The sequence below is a fragment of the Phyllostomus hastatus genome, unplaced genomic scaffold, assembly GCF_019186645.2.
Source record: "Phyllostomus hastatus isolate PE091 unplaced genomic scaffold, TTU_PhHast_1.1 phas_contig_196, whole genome shotgun sequence".
NCBI lineage: Eukaryota > Metazoa > Chordata > Mammalia > Chiroptera > Phyllostomidae > Phyllostomus > Phyllostomus hastatus.
The window spans coordinates 7041408-7063623 of record NW_025333709.1 but is presented as its reverse complement, the minus strand read 5'-3'; the positions used below and the strand labels follow the sequence as shown (position 1 = coordinate 7063623).

At 33.5% G+C, this 22216-nt stretch overlaps 1 protein-coding gene across 7 annotated transcripts in view; it reads right to left on the bottom strand.

Moving 5' to 3' along the window:
- CPEB2 (cytoplasmic polyadenylation element binding protein 2) overlaps positions 1-22216 on the bottom strand; it is a 60025-nt gene that overhangs the window by 20209 nt on the left and 17600 nt on the right. For 5 of the 7 annotated variants that reach the window (XM_045834021.1, XM_045834023.1, XM_045834027.1 and 2 more), the window contains 2 exons: positions 13919-13969; positions 6223-6246 (listed from right to left, as the gene is read on the bottom strand). In XM_045834021.1, coding sequence (XP_045689977.1) covers positions 6223-6246; positions 13919-13969 — 75 coding nt within the window. The remainder of the gene's footprint in view (positions 1-6222; positions 6247-13918; positions 13970-22216) is intronic. The other 2 variants (XM_045834022.1, XM_045834024.1) reach the window with 1 other exon arrangement.

Genomic DNA, 22216 nt, shown 5'->3' with positions numbered 1-22216 from the left:
GGGCATTTTATTTAGTGGGTGAAGAAAATAACAATACCGGGGTTCAAACAAGCTAACAACTTTTTTCCGGTGCTTTAAGAAGACTTAGTAAGTATGGTTAAGGTAGGTGGAAATGACAGGTCAGAAGTCCTTCAAAAAATCCAGGAAGGATGGACGGCAGGGTCACTACAGCAGGAAACACTCTTATAGGTGGGAAACAAAACAAGAGAGAAATAATGGAAAGAAGGAACCAAAAGGAGATTATCATACATGAATGGTAAGAACCACTAACTAAATATAAAAACAGTAAAGACCAGAAACTGGTAATAAGAAGTGCTATGTTTTAGATATGTGAGGTTTCACAAGCGGATAGGATGTTCACAAGTAAATATATAAAGGCTGCAAATGAAGTGGAGAAAGGAAATCAGTCATATATGAGGGGGGACCCAAAAAGCCCCTGGAATTTATTCATAAAAAATTGAGTATTTACTCTTACACGTTTAAAACTTCAGTCACCTTCAAAGTATTCTCCAGTTGATGCACGTACCTATCAAGATGTTTTATTTCCTCTGTTCAAAAACAGTTTTTGAACTTGTTAATTTGATGCCTTCTAGTGCTTTTGCCATTTTTTGTTTCAACCCCTCTTGCCACACTGGAAAAACGTTTCTCTTTGAAGACTTTTTTCATCCAGGGAAACAAAAAAAAAGTCGCTGGGGTGAGACTGGGTGAATAGGGAGGGTGGGGCACAGGAATGTTGCTGTTTTTTATCAAAAACTGCTGAACACTCTGCCTGGTGTGGGCAGGTATGCTCGTAAATCACCCGTTGTGAAAGGGACAAACACGTTAAAAGAGTCTTACAAAAAAATTCACTGAAGCTAAACACTGCCTCTCACAACAATGCCAACTGGTGGAGTGATATGGATGGGTTCTTGGAACACTCACCTAGGGGCCTGCCACCCTCCAGGAGATAATTCTGTTTTTTTGTGTCCCCCCTTTAAAAGGAGTCAGCTCAGCAGAGGCTGATTATTTAAGGTTCTTGGAAATATCACAGATGAAAAAGTTCCAGAGAAAAATGATGAAGACAGTTCTTTGGAAAACTTACAAAAAAGAAATAGAACATTCAAGAAGCTAGAGAAAGGAGTGCTAAGAAAAGTAAGAGTAAAGCCAAAATATTACTGTGACGGAATGAAAAATAATGTAATAACATCCAAAAGAGCAATGAGGTAACAAGGTAAGATGTTAAGATAATGATTTTTGAAAACGGTGACTGTGTTTGAGAGCATGCACGATCTTCGAAACTATCAGTCTTAATAAACGGGTGGGAGTCACAATGCATGTAGAGCTTTGTAAAGTGCAGATATCAAAAGATGATTCTTTAGAGATTTATTAGATAAGGAAAAAGAAGAATGTAGACAGGTTGTTTTTCCATGAAGATGGAGTGATAAAGATTTTGTTTTTGGATGAGGAGACAATGTATATAATAAATGAATGGCATGCACCTTAATACACGGAGTAATAAATATTCAACATAAATATCATTATCATCTTGAAAAATAGGACACATAATGATGCAAGTGATGTAAACAAGGACAGTCTGAAATACGTCAGCCCGCACAGAGAACTGGGGTTGGGGTGACAAAGACGGGATACAGGTTTGTTTGTGAACTATGGCTAGCTGGATGTTGGAAATAATAGTAATTTGAAGTTTCTAAGACATAAAAACAAAGGACAAAATTCATACTGAGTATAAGAAACAAGAATTATTCCACAAATTCAAACTTAATTTTTGTAAGTTGTTCTGAAAGATACTCATGTGTACTGAGCAGCTTTGTAAATATTAATTTAATTTTCCCAATTCCTTTGCTATCAGAAATAGAGTAATAAACAAATGTCGATATTCTTTGTGATCAATGGAAAGAATCTTCTTCAAAATGAAACTTTTACTGAACGAAATGAACCTCATCAAGATCTATTAAAAACAATATTAACTGTGAGTAACTGGTTCATAATAAATAATTCTATATGTAAAAAATAATATGAGGTGGAAAAACAACATACCTACTTGTTTTTGATTAAAAAATGATACATTCAAATTTTACAGTTTTTTCAGATATGCCAATTCCTTTGAAATTTTTTCACTTGAAGGTGTCCTAACAAACATACGAATTTAGCAGCCCCATAAACACAATCGAGTGTAACAGATTTTTGTCATGAGAAAAAAATGCAGGTTATAAATATTTAGGGTCCATGAAAGCAGTGGCTAAGGAAATCACTATACGAGCAATGTCAGATAATAGAGGTGACTCAAAATGACAAACTATTTGTGTTAACTCTAATATTGTAAGTATAATCATAACTACATTTACAATTATTCCATATTACTAACTATAATAATGCTCCAACTATAATAAATAAAATATTATAGTCAATAAAACAGCAAATATCTACAATCTATTACCCAAAGTTCAGCTGAGCAAAGGACGTAAGAAAAGGCTGAGAACGTATCACACACTAGCCATACTAACCAGAATCTTCATTGCTAAAAAAGGACCACTTTCTTTTTAGAATACACAAAAGCTACAGCGTTATTTAAAAGAGAAGTTAACTGAGTAAATGCCACCAACAAAAATATTACTTTTTACCTTGCCAACTATCCTTTCCTTTAACCCAAACTAGATTCATTATAAAAGGGGGACAATTAAATAATTATGTTTTCCATGTACAGTATACTTTAAACATACATTCAAAGAATTATACACACATATACTTAGTGCATGAAAATTACTGGCAATAAAGGTAAAATCATATGTGCTGAGAGAAGTAGAATTTGGTTAAAATCTGATTTGGACTAGAATATTTACAATGGTTTTCAACCAAAATTAAATTACCTTTCTTCTTTTTTGCTCTGAGACTAGGATACATTTTTAGGTTCTTACACCCTGAAAGAGTGAAACTGAATGATAACAAAAATACAATATAAAATCTGTGGGATGTAACAAAAGCTATATACTTACAGGAAAATTTCCATACTTAAAGGAAAATTTATAGTTTTAAATGCATATTAGACAACCAGAAATGCTTGAATAATCCTAGTTTATGGCACCATAAAAAAGACAGAAAAAGAATAGCAAATTAAAAACATAAAGTAGGATAAAATAAATAAATAAAAACAACATAAAAAACCAGGCCAACAGAAAGATAATAAAGTCAAAAGTTGGGTTTTTGAAAACTACAAAATTGATGTATCTCTATTCATCAAGAAGAAAGAAAACTCAAACACCAATACTAGGTATGAAAAAGGGGACCTCAATCAATATAGAATCTATGAGCATTAAAAGGCTAAAAATGGGAATATTATAAAGAACTTTATGCTAATAAATTCAACAACTAGAGGCAATAAACTGCTTAAACAAATAACCTTTAAAAATCAGCACAAGGATATACACACAGAATGTATACATATACCTAGAGGTAAATTGATATAGAGCTGAATAAATAAATATAGGGCTGAATAGTTTTATGGAGTTGCTGTTTTTTGTTCTTTAAAGTGGTTCTTTCACCAGTAAAGCCATCTAGGCTGGTAGATTTCTTTGTGGAAAGTTTGTTTTTAAGTTTTAGATTTTATATCTTGAATAAATGTAGAACTATTCAACATATCCATGTGTGTTGACATACTAAATATGCATACAAATGAGGGCAAACCAAAGCTTTGCAGTAAGAAAAGGTACAAATAGAAAATATAATAATTAATATAATGTAATGAGATTAGTTATAACTTAGATTACAATGAGGTCCTGACTCTGACTGTGGTGGTTATGCTCGTACACCTAAATATCCTTGACTTTGACTATTTTAACCTTCTCTGGAAGCCCAACAAAGGCATTTCCCAACATAAATGTGGGGAGAAGCAGGAGAGAATGAAAACATGTGCACAAATTACTCAATTTAGAGTCTGAAGCTAAGCATTGTTCTTTGATCTCAATGTATTATACCGTTCTTTTATCTACTGAAAGTTGTTCTAAAAATAAAGACATAAAACATATTAATTAAGCATAAATAGGAATATGCTTCCTATTTTATAAGACCCAGCAGTCTTTCTATTAGGGTCAATAACCCACCAGTGTGATTTTTATTTAATATGCAAGGATAAAAAAAAAATTATCCAAGCAAAAGAACTGGGTCCAGGACTGATCTGTCTCAGACATCACCAGTTTATTCAGGCAGAATCACCGCTCAAGCATGTTTCTCCAAGGAACTCAGAATGAAACTACAAGGTACACTTATCAGGTAAAATATTTTGCTCCAATAATAGTTTTGTCCTTTTCTCACAGAGAATGAATAAGGTACATAAACTAAATAGAAAGGGGGAAATGAGTGAAAAATAATAAGAGAACCAGTTTACTACTAGACCTTTCTGTGTTATTGGTTTAGTATTTTCTTAAAAAATGTTTTATTATTTACAGCTGAAATATTTTCAAATTAACATAAAATCTCTCAATACTATTTCTAGTGGTTATACTTTTCATTTGACCACATCAAAATCAAAATTTTGGAAGCAGACTCCTACTATTAAAAGAGTATCCACGAAAAAAATTACTCATGCCACATAATTTGAGAGGAAAACTCAGCCAAGTTCAGTGTGACAGCTGTTAGTTCTGTCCCAAAGAAGGTCAACTTAAAGACTACGCAAGAGCCTTCCTTTTTCCAATACTGGGGGCAGCTGCGAAGCGGAGGAAATCTTCATGGCTCCCAGAGACGAAGACATGTGAGAGCAGTAGCGAGCTCCTATCTGGCGTTATAATCATAGTCTACTATTATAGAACTGAGATGAAAGAAGATAAACAATGTGACTCTGTTAACTTCCTCCTAAGAACTTCCTAGATCATGACATCTACACTGGAGTATGCCAAATTAGATCAAACATAAATTGCTAAGGTTAATAGATGAAAAGCATCTATTAGAAAAATCCTAATTTACCCTGTAGTTTCAGAAGTACCCTAAAATCATGGCTTGGTAAGTGTGTTTTTTTCCCCCCAAGAGAACTGAAGCTCCACATGAAAACATCACAGTGAAGCGAGATAGTCCGTAGACCTCAAAATAGATCCTAAAATTCTAAACTTTCCCTCTCTCTTTTCAGTTGCTAATAACAATCTTTAGGAAGTTTTAAGTTTTCTATAGCTCTCTTTACTTAAAAAACTAAAAATATTATTTAAGAATACAAAATACCAGTTTCTGTCTTCAGTGGTGGCGAATGCTTTTGTTTGTTGTCAAAGTGCATGCACTCGTGACTAGACAGAAAGAAAACGAAGCACTGGCACCAACGTGTAACATTTGTAAGAAATCACTATTATCACTGTCTGTCTTCCACGGCTCAAGGGAGATTTTAGGGGTTACGGAAAATACTTCCTATTTAGTTTGGCACTTATAACAACTATATAAATATCACAACTATCGCTCATTTAAGAACAATCTAGTAGTATAAAGTTACTTTTGCTTCTTCTCATTCATTGACCTTTCTACCTCTTTAATTTTGCACGTTAAAAAAAGAGACAAAGTTTAAGCCAAAGAAGGTATCAGCTGCTTTCCTAGAAAGTTTAATAGTCCAGTATCACACAGTCCCAGCCTTTTTCTTAAGATGGTAAGAACCCTGAAGGCAAACCTATTGTGAGGAAGAGAGAGAGAGAGGGGGGTGGGATGGGGTGTGTGTGCGTGCGTGTGCGTGCGTGTGTGTGTGTTAGTGGAGGGAGGAGGACTACATTCTGAGAAAACAGAAATATTATCAACATGATTTCTATATATTGGTGTTAACTTGTTATTTTCAACTGGGTCAAACATAAAACTAGTAAACTAGATATATAAACTTACATACCATAGATAAGACAATCAGTTATAGATTTAGAGATTATAAAAATCATATTGCGTGTCACCACTAGTATTTATTAAACGTACTTCTTAAGCAAACTGTAAATGACAGTTCTATTTTAAAAGGTATAAAGTAACTTTAAAAATAGTTAAAATCTGGGCAGTTTAAAAAGGATAATTTTATTAAATAGCCATATTAGTATGAAATGTTCTTTAAAGGTTAAGAGATTTAGGATTCAAAATGTTGACAAGTGTTCAAATCAAAACACAGTTCTGTGAGTTTTCAGACATTCCATAAGCAATCGGTGATAATTAATATAACATTGATCAGTAAAACCCAATTAGAAAACAATTACACCATAGCAAAGAGAAATGAATTACCTCGTCTTCTCCCATAACTCCTTGCTGCATGTAAACAAAGGACAAATTGTAAAATGTCAGAACTAAAAATAAGCCCACATATACAAATATTTGTGATATGAAAAGCTATGTGGGCATCTGGAAATTAGTGCTACTTTGTTTTCAGAGCTGTAATAATGTCAATATACGACATCTGCATGGCGTTTTCCCACTTACAGAGCACTTTATTACATATCTCATCTGAACCATGTAGAAACTGTGAAATTAACAGGAAATATACAATTTATTCTCATTCATGTTAAAATTTATGAATATTTGTTTCATCAGATAAGGAAAGGAATATGTAATACTTTACACTTAAATAGCATCACAAATAATTTTTCCAATGAATGGGAACAACTTGAATTAAATCCTTATTTTCTACATATTATAATGGGAGATAGCACATGTAGTCTAACAGTTATTCACATCCAGTTCACATTATACCAAACCCCGCATGGAAAAAGTACTGGAAGACACAGTAAAGAATTCAATCCATATTCAAACTTGCTTAGTTGAAGAAATTATTAATGGTAATACTACAGCTAATAATGCTTTCTATTCTTTTAGTACATTTTATAACAGGTATCTAAAGTGTTTATGTGTCTACCTTTGGAGTAATTGGGGTGTGGATGCAAGTTATTATTTGCATTATCATAGAATACTAGGTATGTTAAATACTGTAAAGTATAAAGCAGTAAGGCATTTTAATCTGTTACTAGCAGTTTATATAATTCCTTATGAAGAAAAGATACTGCAATGTATTTTTCATAAAGAAACTACCAGTTTGCTAAAATTCACAACTTGTTTTTAAATAACTCCTCCCCCCAAATCTTAGTATACAATGAATACTTGTACCCTGGAATTAATATATAAAGCCAAGGCAGTAAGCCAAAAATGATTGTTAAATTTCACGTCTTTTCTCATGTTCATAGTATTTTAAGCCTGAGAAAAACTGATACTCACTCAATCTCAAATTAAAATGTATATTAAAAGTTGTCAGAAATGTCTCCCTAAAAGTATGAAACTTAAAGACCAAAAGAAAATATTTCATCTCATTAAATATAGTCTACTTTGAAGTTTTCAAAAATATATTTTAAATTTTATACTAACGCTTTAATAATAAATATGTCTACAAGTTGAGAATATAGCATTAGTTTCCCTATAATAAAAAAGGGGATAAACAAACCAGTCAGCTCTCTTAGTCATTTACTGTTCAAGAAGTCAAAAAATTATAAGGCTCACATCAGAGTCTTTTCTAGAAAATAATTCATTTGCTTATCTGCCAATATGCCATTCTACTGTCTTTATGTAGCTATGTAAGTTACAGCAGACTTAACCTGTCCGTGAGTGATAATTACCTCAAAACTCAACAGATTAACCTGAACTATATAGCTTGCCTATATGTATACACATATATAGCTTATATGTGTATATACAGCTACATAAATACAATTATATACATGTGTATATACAAATACATGTGTACAGGGTGGGGCAAAAGTAGGTTTACAGTTGAGTACATGAAACTTAGTTCATTCTTTTATTATTATTATTTATTAATTATTCTACTGTTTTCCATATAGTTGTTTCCATACAAACAACTGTAAACCTACTTTTGTCCCACTCTCTGGATTTAATTTACACAGAGAGCTCGCCTACCTAGATAATAGTTTAGGGTAAGGGTAGAGGTGGAAGTGTCATTTAGAATTTTGTTGCCTAGGTCTTCTGAGATTTATAAAGCCCTTAAAAAAACAGGGTCTCAAAGAGATGGGATATCAAATGTGGAAAATCAGACCAATAAAATAGGAGTTTTAATAAAGCTATCAAAAACAGGCTATAAAAGAGTGAATTCCCTTAAGTCTTAAATGCTGTATTCGGCCTGGAAATAATCAATAGGTCCCCAAGCACTTCACAGCACAGTCTCAGGAGCTGGGCTTCCTGCTTATGCCTGGGCACGGTCTAATCATATTAATCCAGTTTAAATTTGCTTTGGGGCATCACATTCATGGCTATAGAGGGTCAAAGAGTTATAAAACAAATAAACTATTCTCATCAAATTTAAAGTCAAATTATGAAGTCATAATGTGGCACGTAATTCTTAACCTGAGAAAATTAATGATACCATAACCAGTTTATGTTCTTAGTGGCCATGTTCTCAACTAAGACGACTCAACACTAAAATAGTGAAAATAAATACACAGCATCTCAGATTCCCATCTCATTCCTAGGCTTGAACACAATTATTTAGAAAATTTCTCTATCTATCTCATACCTGAGGAATTTTAGAATCCTGTGAAGAGCTATTCCGCTTATTTTTTGGACAACTCGCAGATTCCAAGTTTCTACATTACCAAAAATAGAACTGACTGCAGATGGAGCTAAACCACGTGAAACATTTCCTACTCCCTGTCATGGAAATAACCAATCTGTCGCCATCACGCTAAACAAAAACGAGTGTACTCACTTTCCTACAAACGTTTCTGTGTGAATTTCTGGGATATGTTCTGCTATAACTTTATCAGTAATCATTAAATCACTATTCATTGTTTTTAAAAAGTCTTTTTTAAACAATATGCCCCTCCAAATTCATTCAGAATATGATTTAGAAAAAAAAAAGTAAATAATTTGTGTCAAAAATTGTATTTCAAATAGAAAATTTCAGGTACATACATTTTATAAAACATTATAAAAATACTTTATACAAAAGTAAGGAATTGGCTCCTCAACACACATGTGTAAATACATATATATTTGTATGTGTACACACATGTATGTTAAAGTGTGTATTATATGTATTTATGTTTATATCTTTTCTTTACTGACAATAATATGAAGGCCATGAGAAATGGCTGAAGAGCTTTCCTATACAAGTGGCTTTACAATTTGGTCCTGGGTTACCCATAGTATTATTAGGTTCTAACACAGAGCTACAAAAAAATTTCTCATGTTCTTTTTAGGGTCTTTTTGCCCGTATGTATTGGCTCTTAAACTCAGCTATGGTACCTGAATTACCACAGCTGGGGGAAGTGACAGATAAACATACCAAATCAGCTGGAAATCCTTCAAGGTTAGTTATCCTGGTGTGAAACTAAAGAAATTCTCATTTCTTACTCTAAAACTTTGAGCCAAAACCCAGCAGAGAAATATGCCATCCCTCCCGCCCCCAACTCCCCCCTTCATAATCCTTTTCAAGATCCAAAATAAATCTGTCTCCTCCACTCACTTCCATCAGCATAAAAAAAGCACTGACTGCATACTCAAGTTTCCTGTGTTCGTGTCCTAATATATTTAGAGTTTCTGCTTTCAGAAATAGAATTTCATTTCTGAGTAAATTTTCTTAATTAAAAGATACATATAACTTCTTTCCTTCCAAAAGCACACCAAGCTCTTGATTACAAGCATGGCTGTACGTGGTTAGTAACTGCAAATTTATACATTTCAAACCAGGCTGCTAATACTCTCCTCCCATACTGCTGCTCTATCTGTTCTCCTTTTGAAAACCGTATGTACTAATGAAAATACTGTTTTCCTTGAGAGAGGGGTAAAGGGGGAAATATAATCCAAATAGAAACAAATACTTGAATGGTACAGTCTTTTGTAGTCTTCCATACTACTATGGAAAACAGAGAGTATTTGTTTTGTTTTGTAATATTTTTACTATTAAAAATAAAAAGTGTAAGATTTATACACTTATAGAAATATAAACGTTCTAACTGTCATTCTATCTTCAGACAGCAATTAACTCTGACTTTTAGATAATTTACCCATTCTTATATAATGTGACTTGCCTAAAATGCCTCAGGATGTTAAAGTTGGACTCATCTATATTTGAATTACTCAATAATGGCAGTCTCCATTGATTTCCACTTGGTTTCAGGGACACGGTCTATTCAGAAGTAAGAGCTGCTTGCAGTTATATTTTTTGTCATTTCTTGTAACATTTTAAAAAAATCTATATAACAACTTCATGAGACACGGGTATGGGATTATACCTCTTTTTCTGTATCTGCATTAACAGAGGCTCAAAGTTAAAAATTTGCTAGGAGCACTTCATAGTTTTACCTAATTTGACCCTGACCTTTAGCCCATACTCTGTTTATACATTACTTAAAGGAATATTTAAAAGTTTAACCATAATGCTAGTTAACTAAAAAGACAGGATCATAAAACCTTTACAATATTTGCCTATTTGCACAATTATACTATTTACATATTATTTCTTAATTAAATGAACACAAGTTTAGTACCACTGTAACATCACAGATTTCTGCCAGTACTGTATTTTCTATAGAATGACCTCAAATTGTAATAGCCATGCATTTCTTTTAATGTGCATTTGTGTACCATCAAGTTATTTTGGGAAACAACATAGGGGTAGGCGTACCGTACTTAGGAAACTGCCTGAGATTGTCATTTTGTTTTTATTGACACCAAATTTGTCCCTACATAGCTTCTTCCACCTGGTTCTGGTCTGACTTTCTGCAATAACATAAAACAAACCTTCTTTGTTCACTGTATGGAACACCCTTCACCAAGTTGAAAATGTCAGTTATGTTTTCTCTAATTTTATATAATCCAAAGTAAACAGACCTAACTCCTTTCTCTATTCACAGGACATGATTTCCACTCTTTCAAAGTGATTTTTGTCACTGTTCATCATCACCCTCTGCCACAGCTCACTTTGACTTCCAGGAACTGTCCCCGATATGGACTAGCCATGAATGAATGCCTTCGCTTCTTACAACAATCCCCCTAGGGCGGCATGCTCTCTCTTAGAGAAAAAGCTGAGTCAAAGTGAAGTTAGGTAAGCTGCCCAAGGTCACACAGCTAGAAACAGCAAACCTGAGTTTAAACTCAGAGAATCTGACTTCAGAGTTTGTGATACCAACCACTCTGAACTATTGTTAAATCACCACAGACCAATGCTAGCGTATTATCAAATACTGATTTTCAAAGTCAGCATTAGCTATGCTTATTGGTTAAATAATATAACTTTATTTAATCAATTGCCTAATAGTGAGTTAAATCTGTGATAACTAAAAGTATAATAATTTAAGAAGCAAGTTTATATACAAAAATGATACAATTTCTTTAACTAGTCAATAATATTTAACAATAACTTACTATAGTAGAGAGGCTTGTTAATAATATCACTTAATTTCCACATTTCTCAGGGAGACAATATATTAAGAACATAGTTGAATTAGAGGCAGGGAAAAAGCAGTTCAAAAAAATTTTCCCCTTACTTTTTAGTGGCCTTTGCCTACTTCTCTTTTCCATAAACTTTAATGTCTTTAAAGTTTAAATGTCTTTAATTTTTTAAAGATTTAAAAAATATTTAAATCTTTAATATTCTAATACTTCTTTATTTTAAAAATATACACAATTTTCTGATTCTTTTTCTTAAGATTTTATTTATTTATTTTTAGAGAGGGAAAAGAGGGAGAAAGAGAGAGAGAGAGAGAGAAAAACAACAATGTGCAACTGCTGGGGGCTGTGGCCTGCAACCCAGGCATGTACCCTGACTGGGAATTGAACCTGTGATGCTTTGGTTCACAGCCTGCGCTCAATCCACTGAGCTACACCAGCCAGGGCAATTTTCTGATTCTTGCTTCCTGTCTTAAACCAATAACCTCAAATGAGCAAAAGAAATGTTTTCTCTTTGGATCCAATTGTCTTTACTAACCTAAACATATTTTAGTGTCCTGGTTTTGTGAATTTTTATCTCCCCAGCCCCTTACCAGAAAAAGTTCAGAACCTCCAGGATGGCTTACTGTACTGAGTATGTATAGTGGCCCCAAAGTGTAAGGCTATGAAACATTTTCAGTCTAATATCTAGATTACTTATAAAGGATTTAAGCAACTGATGAAATCAATTAGTTTAGTTATGTTTAGCATAACCAAAAGTGTAAGTTGTAAAAAAGTATTAGTTCGGCTAAGTTCTTTGCTCACACATAATTGACATATTCTAATGTGATTACAATATACTTCTAAATTATCCTAGTTTATCATGCATTTAACAATCTAAGAATATCTGTGAATGATCTAAGAGATTATCTCAGATGGATTTTTCCTTCAGATAAATTTTAACACAGTATGTGAAACATTTGTGAATTCAAAATTTTCAACTGGATTGCTATTTTTTAGAAGGTAAAATAGAAGTGAATGATCTTTATCAAAAGAAGAATTTAAAGTAAGGATCAATAGATAAATAATTTATTATAACTTAAACCTATCATTATTTTATAATTCAAGCCATGAACATAAGAAAAATTACAATCAATTTTCACTTTTGCAAACTCACTTTAAACAATATAATTTTTAGTCATAGATTCAGAGGTCAGAGGCCAGCTACTCAAATAATATATTGTTTTTAATTTTGTGGTAGGGAAACAGTTGAATAGAGTTCTGGAATGTAATTTTTAGTAGCTTTCTGGTCAAAGTCTATATAAACACCGTGATTCACTGGATTCATACACCTGGCCTACCAGACTGCTGTGAGGTCTAGCATGGACATGGCCTCAGCCTACAGAGCACAGTCTAGCCCCAGTGCTAGGACCTTGGCAATTCTACCTGTAACTACACTTAAGGATCTCCCCTAATGGATAACCCAGTGCTTATACTAGGCAGGCATGTGGTGGACAAATCACTACCTAATGGTCAAATACTGAATAAGTCACCTTATCTAATGCTTCAATTATTTTCTCATTCCAAAATCCTACCCACCTTGACAATCTCCCAGGTAGTCAAGAGTTTATTCCCATCTTTCTGTTACTTTACAGTCATTACTTAATATTAGTTCACATAGTCTAGCTTTACATTGGCCTTTTTTTTTTTTCAGTGTTTGCCCCCCAACTTCATTGCCTTCTTTTTCCAACAAAGCTGAGGTTGAAATAGAAGAGTCAAGCTATTCTAATAATATAATTATGTATTTTAAAGTAAATATATCTCTGTTATTACTTCTTCCTACTTCCTGCTCATCACCCACCCTCTGATCTAAAAATACCTTTGGGAAGGACATTTTGATTCTCCACGTCTACTCCCACGGTCACGGATGTGTTAAGTACTATGACTCTCTGAATACAATGTTTGTCCAACGGAAAGAAAACAAACTTTAGTGGACGTTTATTCATTCTTTTTCTAACTTTGGTGAACTTTATATTATAAATCGTCTAGTTAAGAGTAAATTAAGTTAGCATGACCACTATACTTACAGAATCATCAGTTTCCTCCTTAACACAAGTGTTATACTAATAACAAATTCCATGCACTTTGCAAATATCTCATCTAACTCTCCTAATAAACCTTGAGATTTTATTCCTATTTCACAGATGGAAAGCTAAATAAAGCTCACAGAAGTTACCTGATTAAGGTCACCACTAACCTAAACATAGTTCAGCCATAAACTGGAAAGCCAACATTCAAACTCAGGACTGCCTGCAAAGTCTGTGGTCACTGAATTACATAACACCATCACAGATACGCTCCCGTGACTGCTTTGCCGGCCAGAACACACCCAAACTCCCAAATGTGCTTTCTGTTCAGGAAGAGTTGCAGCTTTATTTTTGTAGTCATAAAATGACTAATGTATGCATAAGGGGAGGTTTAGAGAAAGGTATTCAATTATTTTTATGTAAATCAATTGGAAAAATAAGAATGTTTTTATACAACTTACCATTTAACATCAACAGATTGTCAGTTCCCGGATGTGGATAGCTCAATCGACCTTTAAAAATACAGGAAACAAAGTTTGAAGATTACTGGTCTATTTTCAAATTGAAAAGAGAAAAGGGGCTTAAGAAGAAAATTATTGAGCATAGCATATTTCCTAAGAACTAAAAATGTAATGTTTAACTTAAAATATATAAACTAAAATTACCTTTGAAAGTCGAAAACAAAACCAGTTAACCTGGATTCCTAGACCATAAGAGCACAGTGAGATTTGGGAACAATCCCTATAGATTTGTTTTTGAAATGTAAAAGCAATGTGGGTATCCTAGTCTTTCAAACTTAATAGAGAATGTGTGAATTTCTTAATATTACAATGTTTGTAATTTTCCTTCTCCAAAAATAAAATTTGAAGAAAAGTGATTTCTATTCCTAAAAAACAACCAAACATTAAAATAACAAATAAGCAGTACAAATCCATAACAACTTGCCATTTAATTAAAATCACTTTACGTAGTTGTAAAGATGCTTAATGAAAACATCTTAAATATATTATTACAAATGTTACTGGAAATCTAACTTGCTCAGAGTTTACAAATGATATAAAAAAATATATAAAAAGGGAAAATATTAAAGCTTAAGAGTATAGTAGCATAGTATTTCCTTTGAGTCATCTGCATTTAGGAGTTTTGCACTGGCTAAATGCAGAAGGGACAGCAGTATTATGCACTGCTGTGGAAATGGAAGGAGGTATTCATGAACATACTGGGTTCATCCAGCCTTTTTACACCCGAACACTTGTTTGACAAAATGCCAACAGCAAGAATGAGCACTGTTTTTAGTCCACTGAAATACAGGGCTTTTCTCTAATGCCTAAATCTCTGACAGACTATTTGAAAGCTTCATTAAAATCCATTTAGAAATCTGCTAAAAATTAAATGTCTGTGAGATGGCATTTTAGCAACTTTCAGCACAGTCCCTTTAAAAAGACATTATAATAGCAAATAATGGACTGTCACCAGAAGGGTGACCAATAAATATCTGAATGGATTGGACACGATTAGTAAGGAGCACAGACTAACTGCATAGCCTTTACCACTTCTGCAAATACTCTGTATTTCTAGGGTCCTTTATGCTATCCAAGTATTCCACATCAGACAGATCATTTTTGGCTTTTAATTATGAAGTTAAAAAATCTGATTATCTACCAACGTGAGAGAGGCAACGATAATCCAATTTTGACATTAAAATACATACATAGTAAATAGATATACAGATACAAAAGCATACTTATACATACACACACACACGTCATCGGAGCTCTGATTTTAGCATACAGCTCATGGTGTTTTCAGACCCAACATAAACAAAATACACGTCACCGTCCTTCAAAGGACAGCTCACCACTTCCCATGACTCCTCGATTTCATGCAGCATGGCATTAGTTAACTAAATGATCTCTTAAATAAAGCTGCCATACTCTAACAACAGAGAAACACGTCTGTTGTGACGATACCTTCGTCTGTACAGAAAGTACAAGACACAAAGAGCTAGGAAGCAGAGCTTTCCTAAACAGGGTTTTAACAGCACGGGGCAATACTTTGTCTGAAGTATCACAGCTTATTTTGGAAATGTTACTATTTCTAAACATCTTGTAGCAGATGAGCAAATGTGAAGAACTTAAGGCCATGAAAAAAATTACTGTTATTTCTGACTTGAGAATGAAAATCGAAACTGTGAAAGAGGCAACCTGTGTTGCTGTTCGGTGTAACAAATTCATTAAGACTTGCACACTGAGTGTGTGGGAGGCTGAGAGTACAAATATGAGTAAGATACAGTCTCTGCTTATGATATGGTAGTGAAGACAGGCACAAATATACAATTTCAATGAAATCTGCCAAGTGTGAAAAGAATTATGTACAGTATGGTATATATGTGTGTGTGTGTGTGTATGTACACACATACACACACACACACACACAAAGGAGTATTTAACCAACTCCAGGGATTCAGGTAAGACTTCCAAGAAAAAGTAAACCAAACAAAGCCTTAAGCCTTGCTCCATTTCGCACCTCCGAAAAAAAAAATCAGAAAAAAACACTCAACTTTCATATGCCACATAATTATCCTCTAACAGATTCACCGTTCACGTTATTTATCCCAAGACACAGATAACAAGATACTTTCATTGCTAATAGTCTTTTGACTTCTTGGCCCTGAAGGGACTTAAAAGGCCTATCATGTGTGGAAAGTGCAAAAGACAGGTACCTATTAAAACCAGATCCTACTCTTTATTCTTCGCCAAGATAAATTTTCTCCTCTATAACTATTTCCTTTGCTTTAATGAATACAAACAAAAAAATTATCTCTAAAGCCATGATATTCATAGTTAATGATGCCAACTCATTCCTTATCACTGATGAGAAAATGCTAGAGAACGATGCCACACGTTCTTCTAACTTCTTTTAAAAATACACGTTATTGGGTAAGATCATATAAGTTTCAGGCATACAGTTCTACGATCCACCACTGGTATATTGCACTGTGCACCCACCACCCACAGTCAAATCATCCTCTGCCACCATATACTGACTCCCTTCACCCTTTAATACTCCCCACCTCCCTCCCCTGTGGTAACTACCATGCTGCTGTGTCAAGGTGCCATTTAGAATCATAAAGAGATTGGGTTAGAATTAACATTAGACCAATTAATAAGCTAGGTAGCATACTACCTGGCTTATGGTGGTTAAAAGTTCAAACTCAATAGCTACCAAATTTTGCCACTCATGAGCACTGAAACTGAGCAATTATTATTAATAAGCTGCACAGACACCTAACTGTAAGTTAAGAGTAGATAACTACCTCTTAGCTGTGAGAGTTAAATAAGTTAATACATACATGTAGAGTTCTCAGAACAGTTCCTGGCATATATATATATATATATATGTATGTGTGTGTCACACACGCTCAATAGATGATATGTCACACACACATCAGTGCACAACAGATAATATGTATGATATGTTATATATATATCATCTATGTTTTACATATATATAACACACATACATACACAGTCTTAAATAAAAAGATCTACTATTTCCTTCTTGGGTGTTTTAAATAATGCATTGCTTCCACTGGTTTGGTAGAATTTTCTAATATATTTTCATAGTCTACACTTCACCTTTATTTCCGAACTCAATTAGAAAAAAGACTGGTTCACAGAAAGTCTGGTAAAATCCACTTAGAATGTGGTCATTACCAACCTTGAACACTCCAATCTCTGCTCAGATCCAAGGGGCAGGACAGTCATTCCTGACCTCACTCCCAAATCTCAATGCATGCCTCATAAAAGCCTAAGAATAAGATCATACAAATGTAGAAAAGACCCTTAGATCCAAAGTACCAGGTATCTCAAGAGAATAACAGAATCATACCTTATCTATATCTAATAAAAGCCATCAATCTACTTTAGTTTCCAGGAAAATTAATCTGGTTAACTCACTCTTAAATCAGGATCCCATCATAATTTTTTCACTGAATAATTATTTACAACTTTTAAAACTTGAATCTATAGTGGAAAAATATTAAGAAACATCAAGGAACACAGAATATCAAAAAGTTTGCTTCATGTAAAATATAGTAACAAAAGAAGTCAATAATAAAACACCAAACTGAAGTTATTAATCATCTAGTAAGATAACGTATCACAACAAAAATGGATGGTACTAATTAAGATATATGCAATTAATATTAAAATGAAGTTGAAATAATAGTTGCAAAATTTTACATTGTAAAAGGGTTTTAAATGACAATCACATTAAAAACAAATAATCAAATTTGCCTGTGGCAGTATTAAGGGGCATAAAACAAAAATAAGTTGGCAATATATGCCTAGAGATTCAAAAACACTTGTATTAAGTCTACTTTATGAAGACAAATGCAAAAAACCTCACTAAATTTTATTTAAAAATTTGAAATATCTAAATGTCCAAATGTAGGAGAATGGTTATACAAACCATTTCACATACATATAAATACTTTTTAAAAGTTCTAAATGTTATTGAAAAATATGAATAATTGTGGAAAATGTTTAACCATTCAACCAATAATTTAGTAAGCCTCTCCTATTTGCTTGACACTTTGACAGATGTTGATCAAGATAAAGCCAAAGCAGAAGCTGTCATTGGTCCCATGACATAACATACTGTGAAAGATGTATATAACATTGAACACAAATCCAAACTACTGAGTCCAAAAAATATAAGAAAGATGCTCTGATTAAAAAGGACTATATGATTCTTTAAGCAAAGTAATCTACTACTGACCAAGAGTTTTATAGGGGGCTTCACTGAGGAGATAGGTAGAATACGGATTGTACTAGAGAAACATCTAATTGGAAATCGAAGATTAAATACACGTGTTCATCACTGCTGCATTTTGAAACTCCTAAAATGACAATGCGGGAATTTTAAGGAGGCATAACCCCATCAGGACAGGAAGAACTGAATAGAATCACAGAGGAGACATGCCAACACATTTTTTTTGGAGGCTGTGAACATGTACACTTGAGTGGCAACTGACTTTGTAGACCAGACATCACTGAAAACAATGAAACCTAAACTGGTGCGTGCAAGGGGGAGGCTATTAAGAAACAAGGCATTTACTGCAGCAGGCACCTGGAGAGGTCCAGAAATGAGAGGCTCTGGTTATCAGAGCGCAGATGTGGGTGGGGTGGAACTGGAGACAGGAAGGCTCGTGACTGCTTGTTAGTTTGTACATGAATCAGAGACACACACAGCCTCTTCCTGACCCTTCTTAGAATGCTAACAGCCTGGCCTACAGCTCACAGACAGAATGGAAAACACACATCCAGGTCCAGTTCCCAGACCAAAAGAAAAGAACAAGGGATGCAGACATGTGAGAGTTCCATGTGACTGGCTTACAGCAATGTTTCTAGTAAGCCCCAACTGCATACAGTGAGCTTCCAATCACCCTTTTTGCCTTTTCTTTAAACAATGGATAGCAAAAGACCATAAAGTATTTGACAAAAGCCTCCAGCATGAGCAAAAAACAAAACAAACAAATAGAAAAGAGAAACTTAGAAGCATAAACAAACAAGGGATTGGAAAAATAATCTTCAATACTACAGTAGAGTGTTTAAAGATAGACATTCCAGCGAAATAAGATCAAAGAATAGTAATAGGAAAAGTCCTGAGAATTTTTTAAATGAGAATCTTGAAAGTTCTTCAGAGGAAAAATTTTTAACAAAAAAAAAAATACGAATAGAAGGGCTGAAATATAAGACATGAGGAATGTGCTCTAAAAGCAAACAATAAAAGATAAAGCAACAGAAAACAGAAAACAGAAAGCTGATGTTGAGAATAGGAAGCTCAATATTTGAACAGGAATTCCAGAAAGAGATAATACGAAAAACAGAAGAAGTTATCACAGAAATACCAAAACGTCCAAGAACTGAAGGAAATTAATGTCTGAATTAAAAGGGACCACGGAATGTGCAGCAGAGGAAACAAAACATAGAAATGGAAGAAAGGAAGACCAGCAGGCGGAGTGCCCGCCCTCCCCTCCCACCACACACAGTGAAAGGCTTATATATATTTCATTCACGTAACATTTCAGAACCACAGGCACGAAAATATCCTAAAAGCTTCTAGAAAGAAAAGCAAAAATTTCAAAAACACAAAACAAGCAATCAATCATACAAGTGAAAAGGTTTCAGATGGTATTACAGTAACACTGGATATAATGAAGCAATGCTTCATTATCAGCGTTAATAATGCTTTCAATATTATAAATTACTAATATATCATTCCACACCAATGTATCATCTTAGGCAGAATAAAGATGTTTTCATTGATGTAGGGTCAAAATTTATGTCCCACCTGAAAGAAGGTACAGTAAAACAGGTCCAATGAAACAAAGACCTAAATCATTAAGAAAGAATAGGGATTCAGGAAATGGATTCTATGAGAGAAAGGAATTCCCAGGAGTTGGGAAGTCCCAAAATGACAGCTATGTAGGGTTACAAAAAGTATGCCTCAGATGGCAGCAAAAAAAAAAAAAAAATCAATCTAGATTAATTACTTGATAGTTTTACATGTTTAGAGAGAATCTTTAGAGTTCTATTAATAAATTTTGGGATGAATTAGTGACAAATCCTTAACAAGAGACCATAATTAATTCTAGGAAAAACAGTTACATGAAAAAAAATATGTTACAGCAGTGATTTTCAACATTTCTCATTTCATGACACACATAAATTACAAAAGTTCTGTGGCACACCAAAAAATATATTTTTTGCTGATCCAATGAAGAGTAGGTATAATTTTGATTCATTCACAAAGGATGGCTATTGTTGTATTGGTTGTTGTAATTCCTTAATTTGACAGTCTAAGGGAAAAGAGGTCATTGCCCCTGACCAAAGAGTCAGGTGTTGCATGTTTTAAACATTTTTGCTGCACACTGAATAAAAACCTGTGTCTTACAGTGTAAAGGATACACGGTTTATCTATGGACATTACTGAGGGATCTGCATTATCACAGTAACACAGTGCCTAATTTAAACAAAAGAATGGCCCTAATCATCGTGAGAGGGCAAAGCAGGGAACGTGTTAGGGGACAGTTAATAGACAGCTAACAAATAATACTTAAAATGTAGGAAATATAAAGTTTAAGCATATTACTTACAAATAATGACAAAGAATCAGTTACAGAAATACGTTGAAAGTGGCTACCTCTAATGAACAGGAATCAGTAGAGAATGAGGGAGAAGACTTCATTTGTTATATAAGCCATATGGCACTATTTGACTTTTTAACCTCTGTACATATATTTTTTAAAACTCATTTTTAAGTTAATCAAGTTGGAGGGAAGGTAAAGATTTGAATATTGCCAATAACTTAATCTTATACTAATGTTTTCTAAAAAAAAAAAAATTAGATCATTCACTAAAATGTCAACCATAGTTATTTTACCTTGTGGAACGGTGGAATTATTAATAATTTTAAAACTTTTCTTCTTCTTGTTTCAAATTTCATTTAATGAATATATACTACTTTTTGTAATAAGAAAACAAACATTTTTTTTGCCCTGGCTGGTGTGACTCGGTGGATTGAGTAGCCACCTGTGAACCAAAGAGTCACTCGTCTGATTCCCAACCAGGGCACATGCCTGGGCTGCAGGCCAGGTCCCCAGTAGGGGGCGTGTGAGAGACAACCACACATTGATGTTCCTCTCCCACTCTTTCTCCCTCCCTTGCTCTCTCTCTAAAAATAAATAAATAAAATATTTAAAAAACAAACATTTTTTTTTAAATTAAAAAAATAAAGTCCTATATTCTGGAGGAATAAAATCTTCATTAGAGATTCTCGGATACTCTTCAAATACTATAAACAGCTAAAATTCATAGGCCTAATTATCCCATGTACTTGTCTTTATCACTTCAAGCTCTATATAAAAATATCATTTTTATTGTTTTATTTTCAACTTAAAAATAAGTTGTAAGCCAGGGGGGTGGAGGCTGGGTGGAGGTGGGCAAAGGAGGGGGTAAATGGAGACATCTGTAAAAAAATGAGTAAGTTGTAAGCCCACATTTAAAGTCCTAAGAAAAATACTTTGAGGCAAATAATAGGGTTTTAATAAACACATTTAAGTTCTAACTAAATAAGAGTTGAAGAAAATCTATTGTGATTTCTGCCTGTTTCAGTTTTTTTAAAACTGCAGTCTGCTGTAACTCAAATTGTTTAGTTAAATATTCAACAAAGCTTGGAAGAAATAACTATGGTTTCAAATTTAATATTAAGACAATTACTTAAAAAGAAATAAAAGTCAGTAAAACTTAAAAGTCACTATCCATAATACCATATTTTAAATGTTTTCTAAAACAAGAACTTTTCCAACCACATTTTCATAATATCCTTTTTACTCTCCAGATAGTCCCACTGGTGACAGAATTGTTAAACTCTTATAAATTGTACTTTTCTTAAGATAAACTAAAGTCTGACAAGTCAGACAGTAAAATATTAAGGTAACAGGTATATCACAACATTGATCATTTATTAAAGTTAGAATACAGTTAATAAAATATATATGGCTTCTACATGCATACAATTTATTCCAAAGTTAATAATGATTTTTTTTTCTTATCAAAGGCCAGTGGTCTACACGAAAAAAGACCAATGAACTAAAGGGAAAATAATATATAAATTCTACTCCTTTTAAAAATAAAGCATTTTATACACACATAGCATTTCCTCCTTAATTTTTTTGGTAGATATTCTAATAC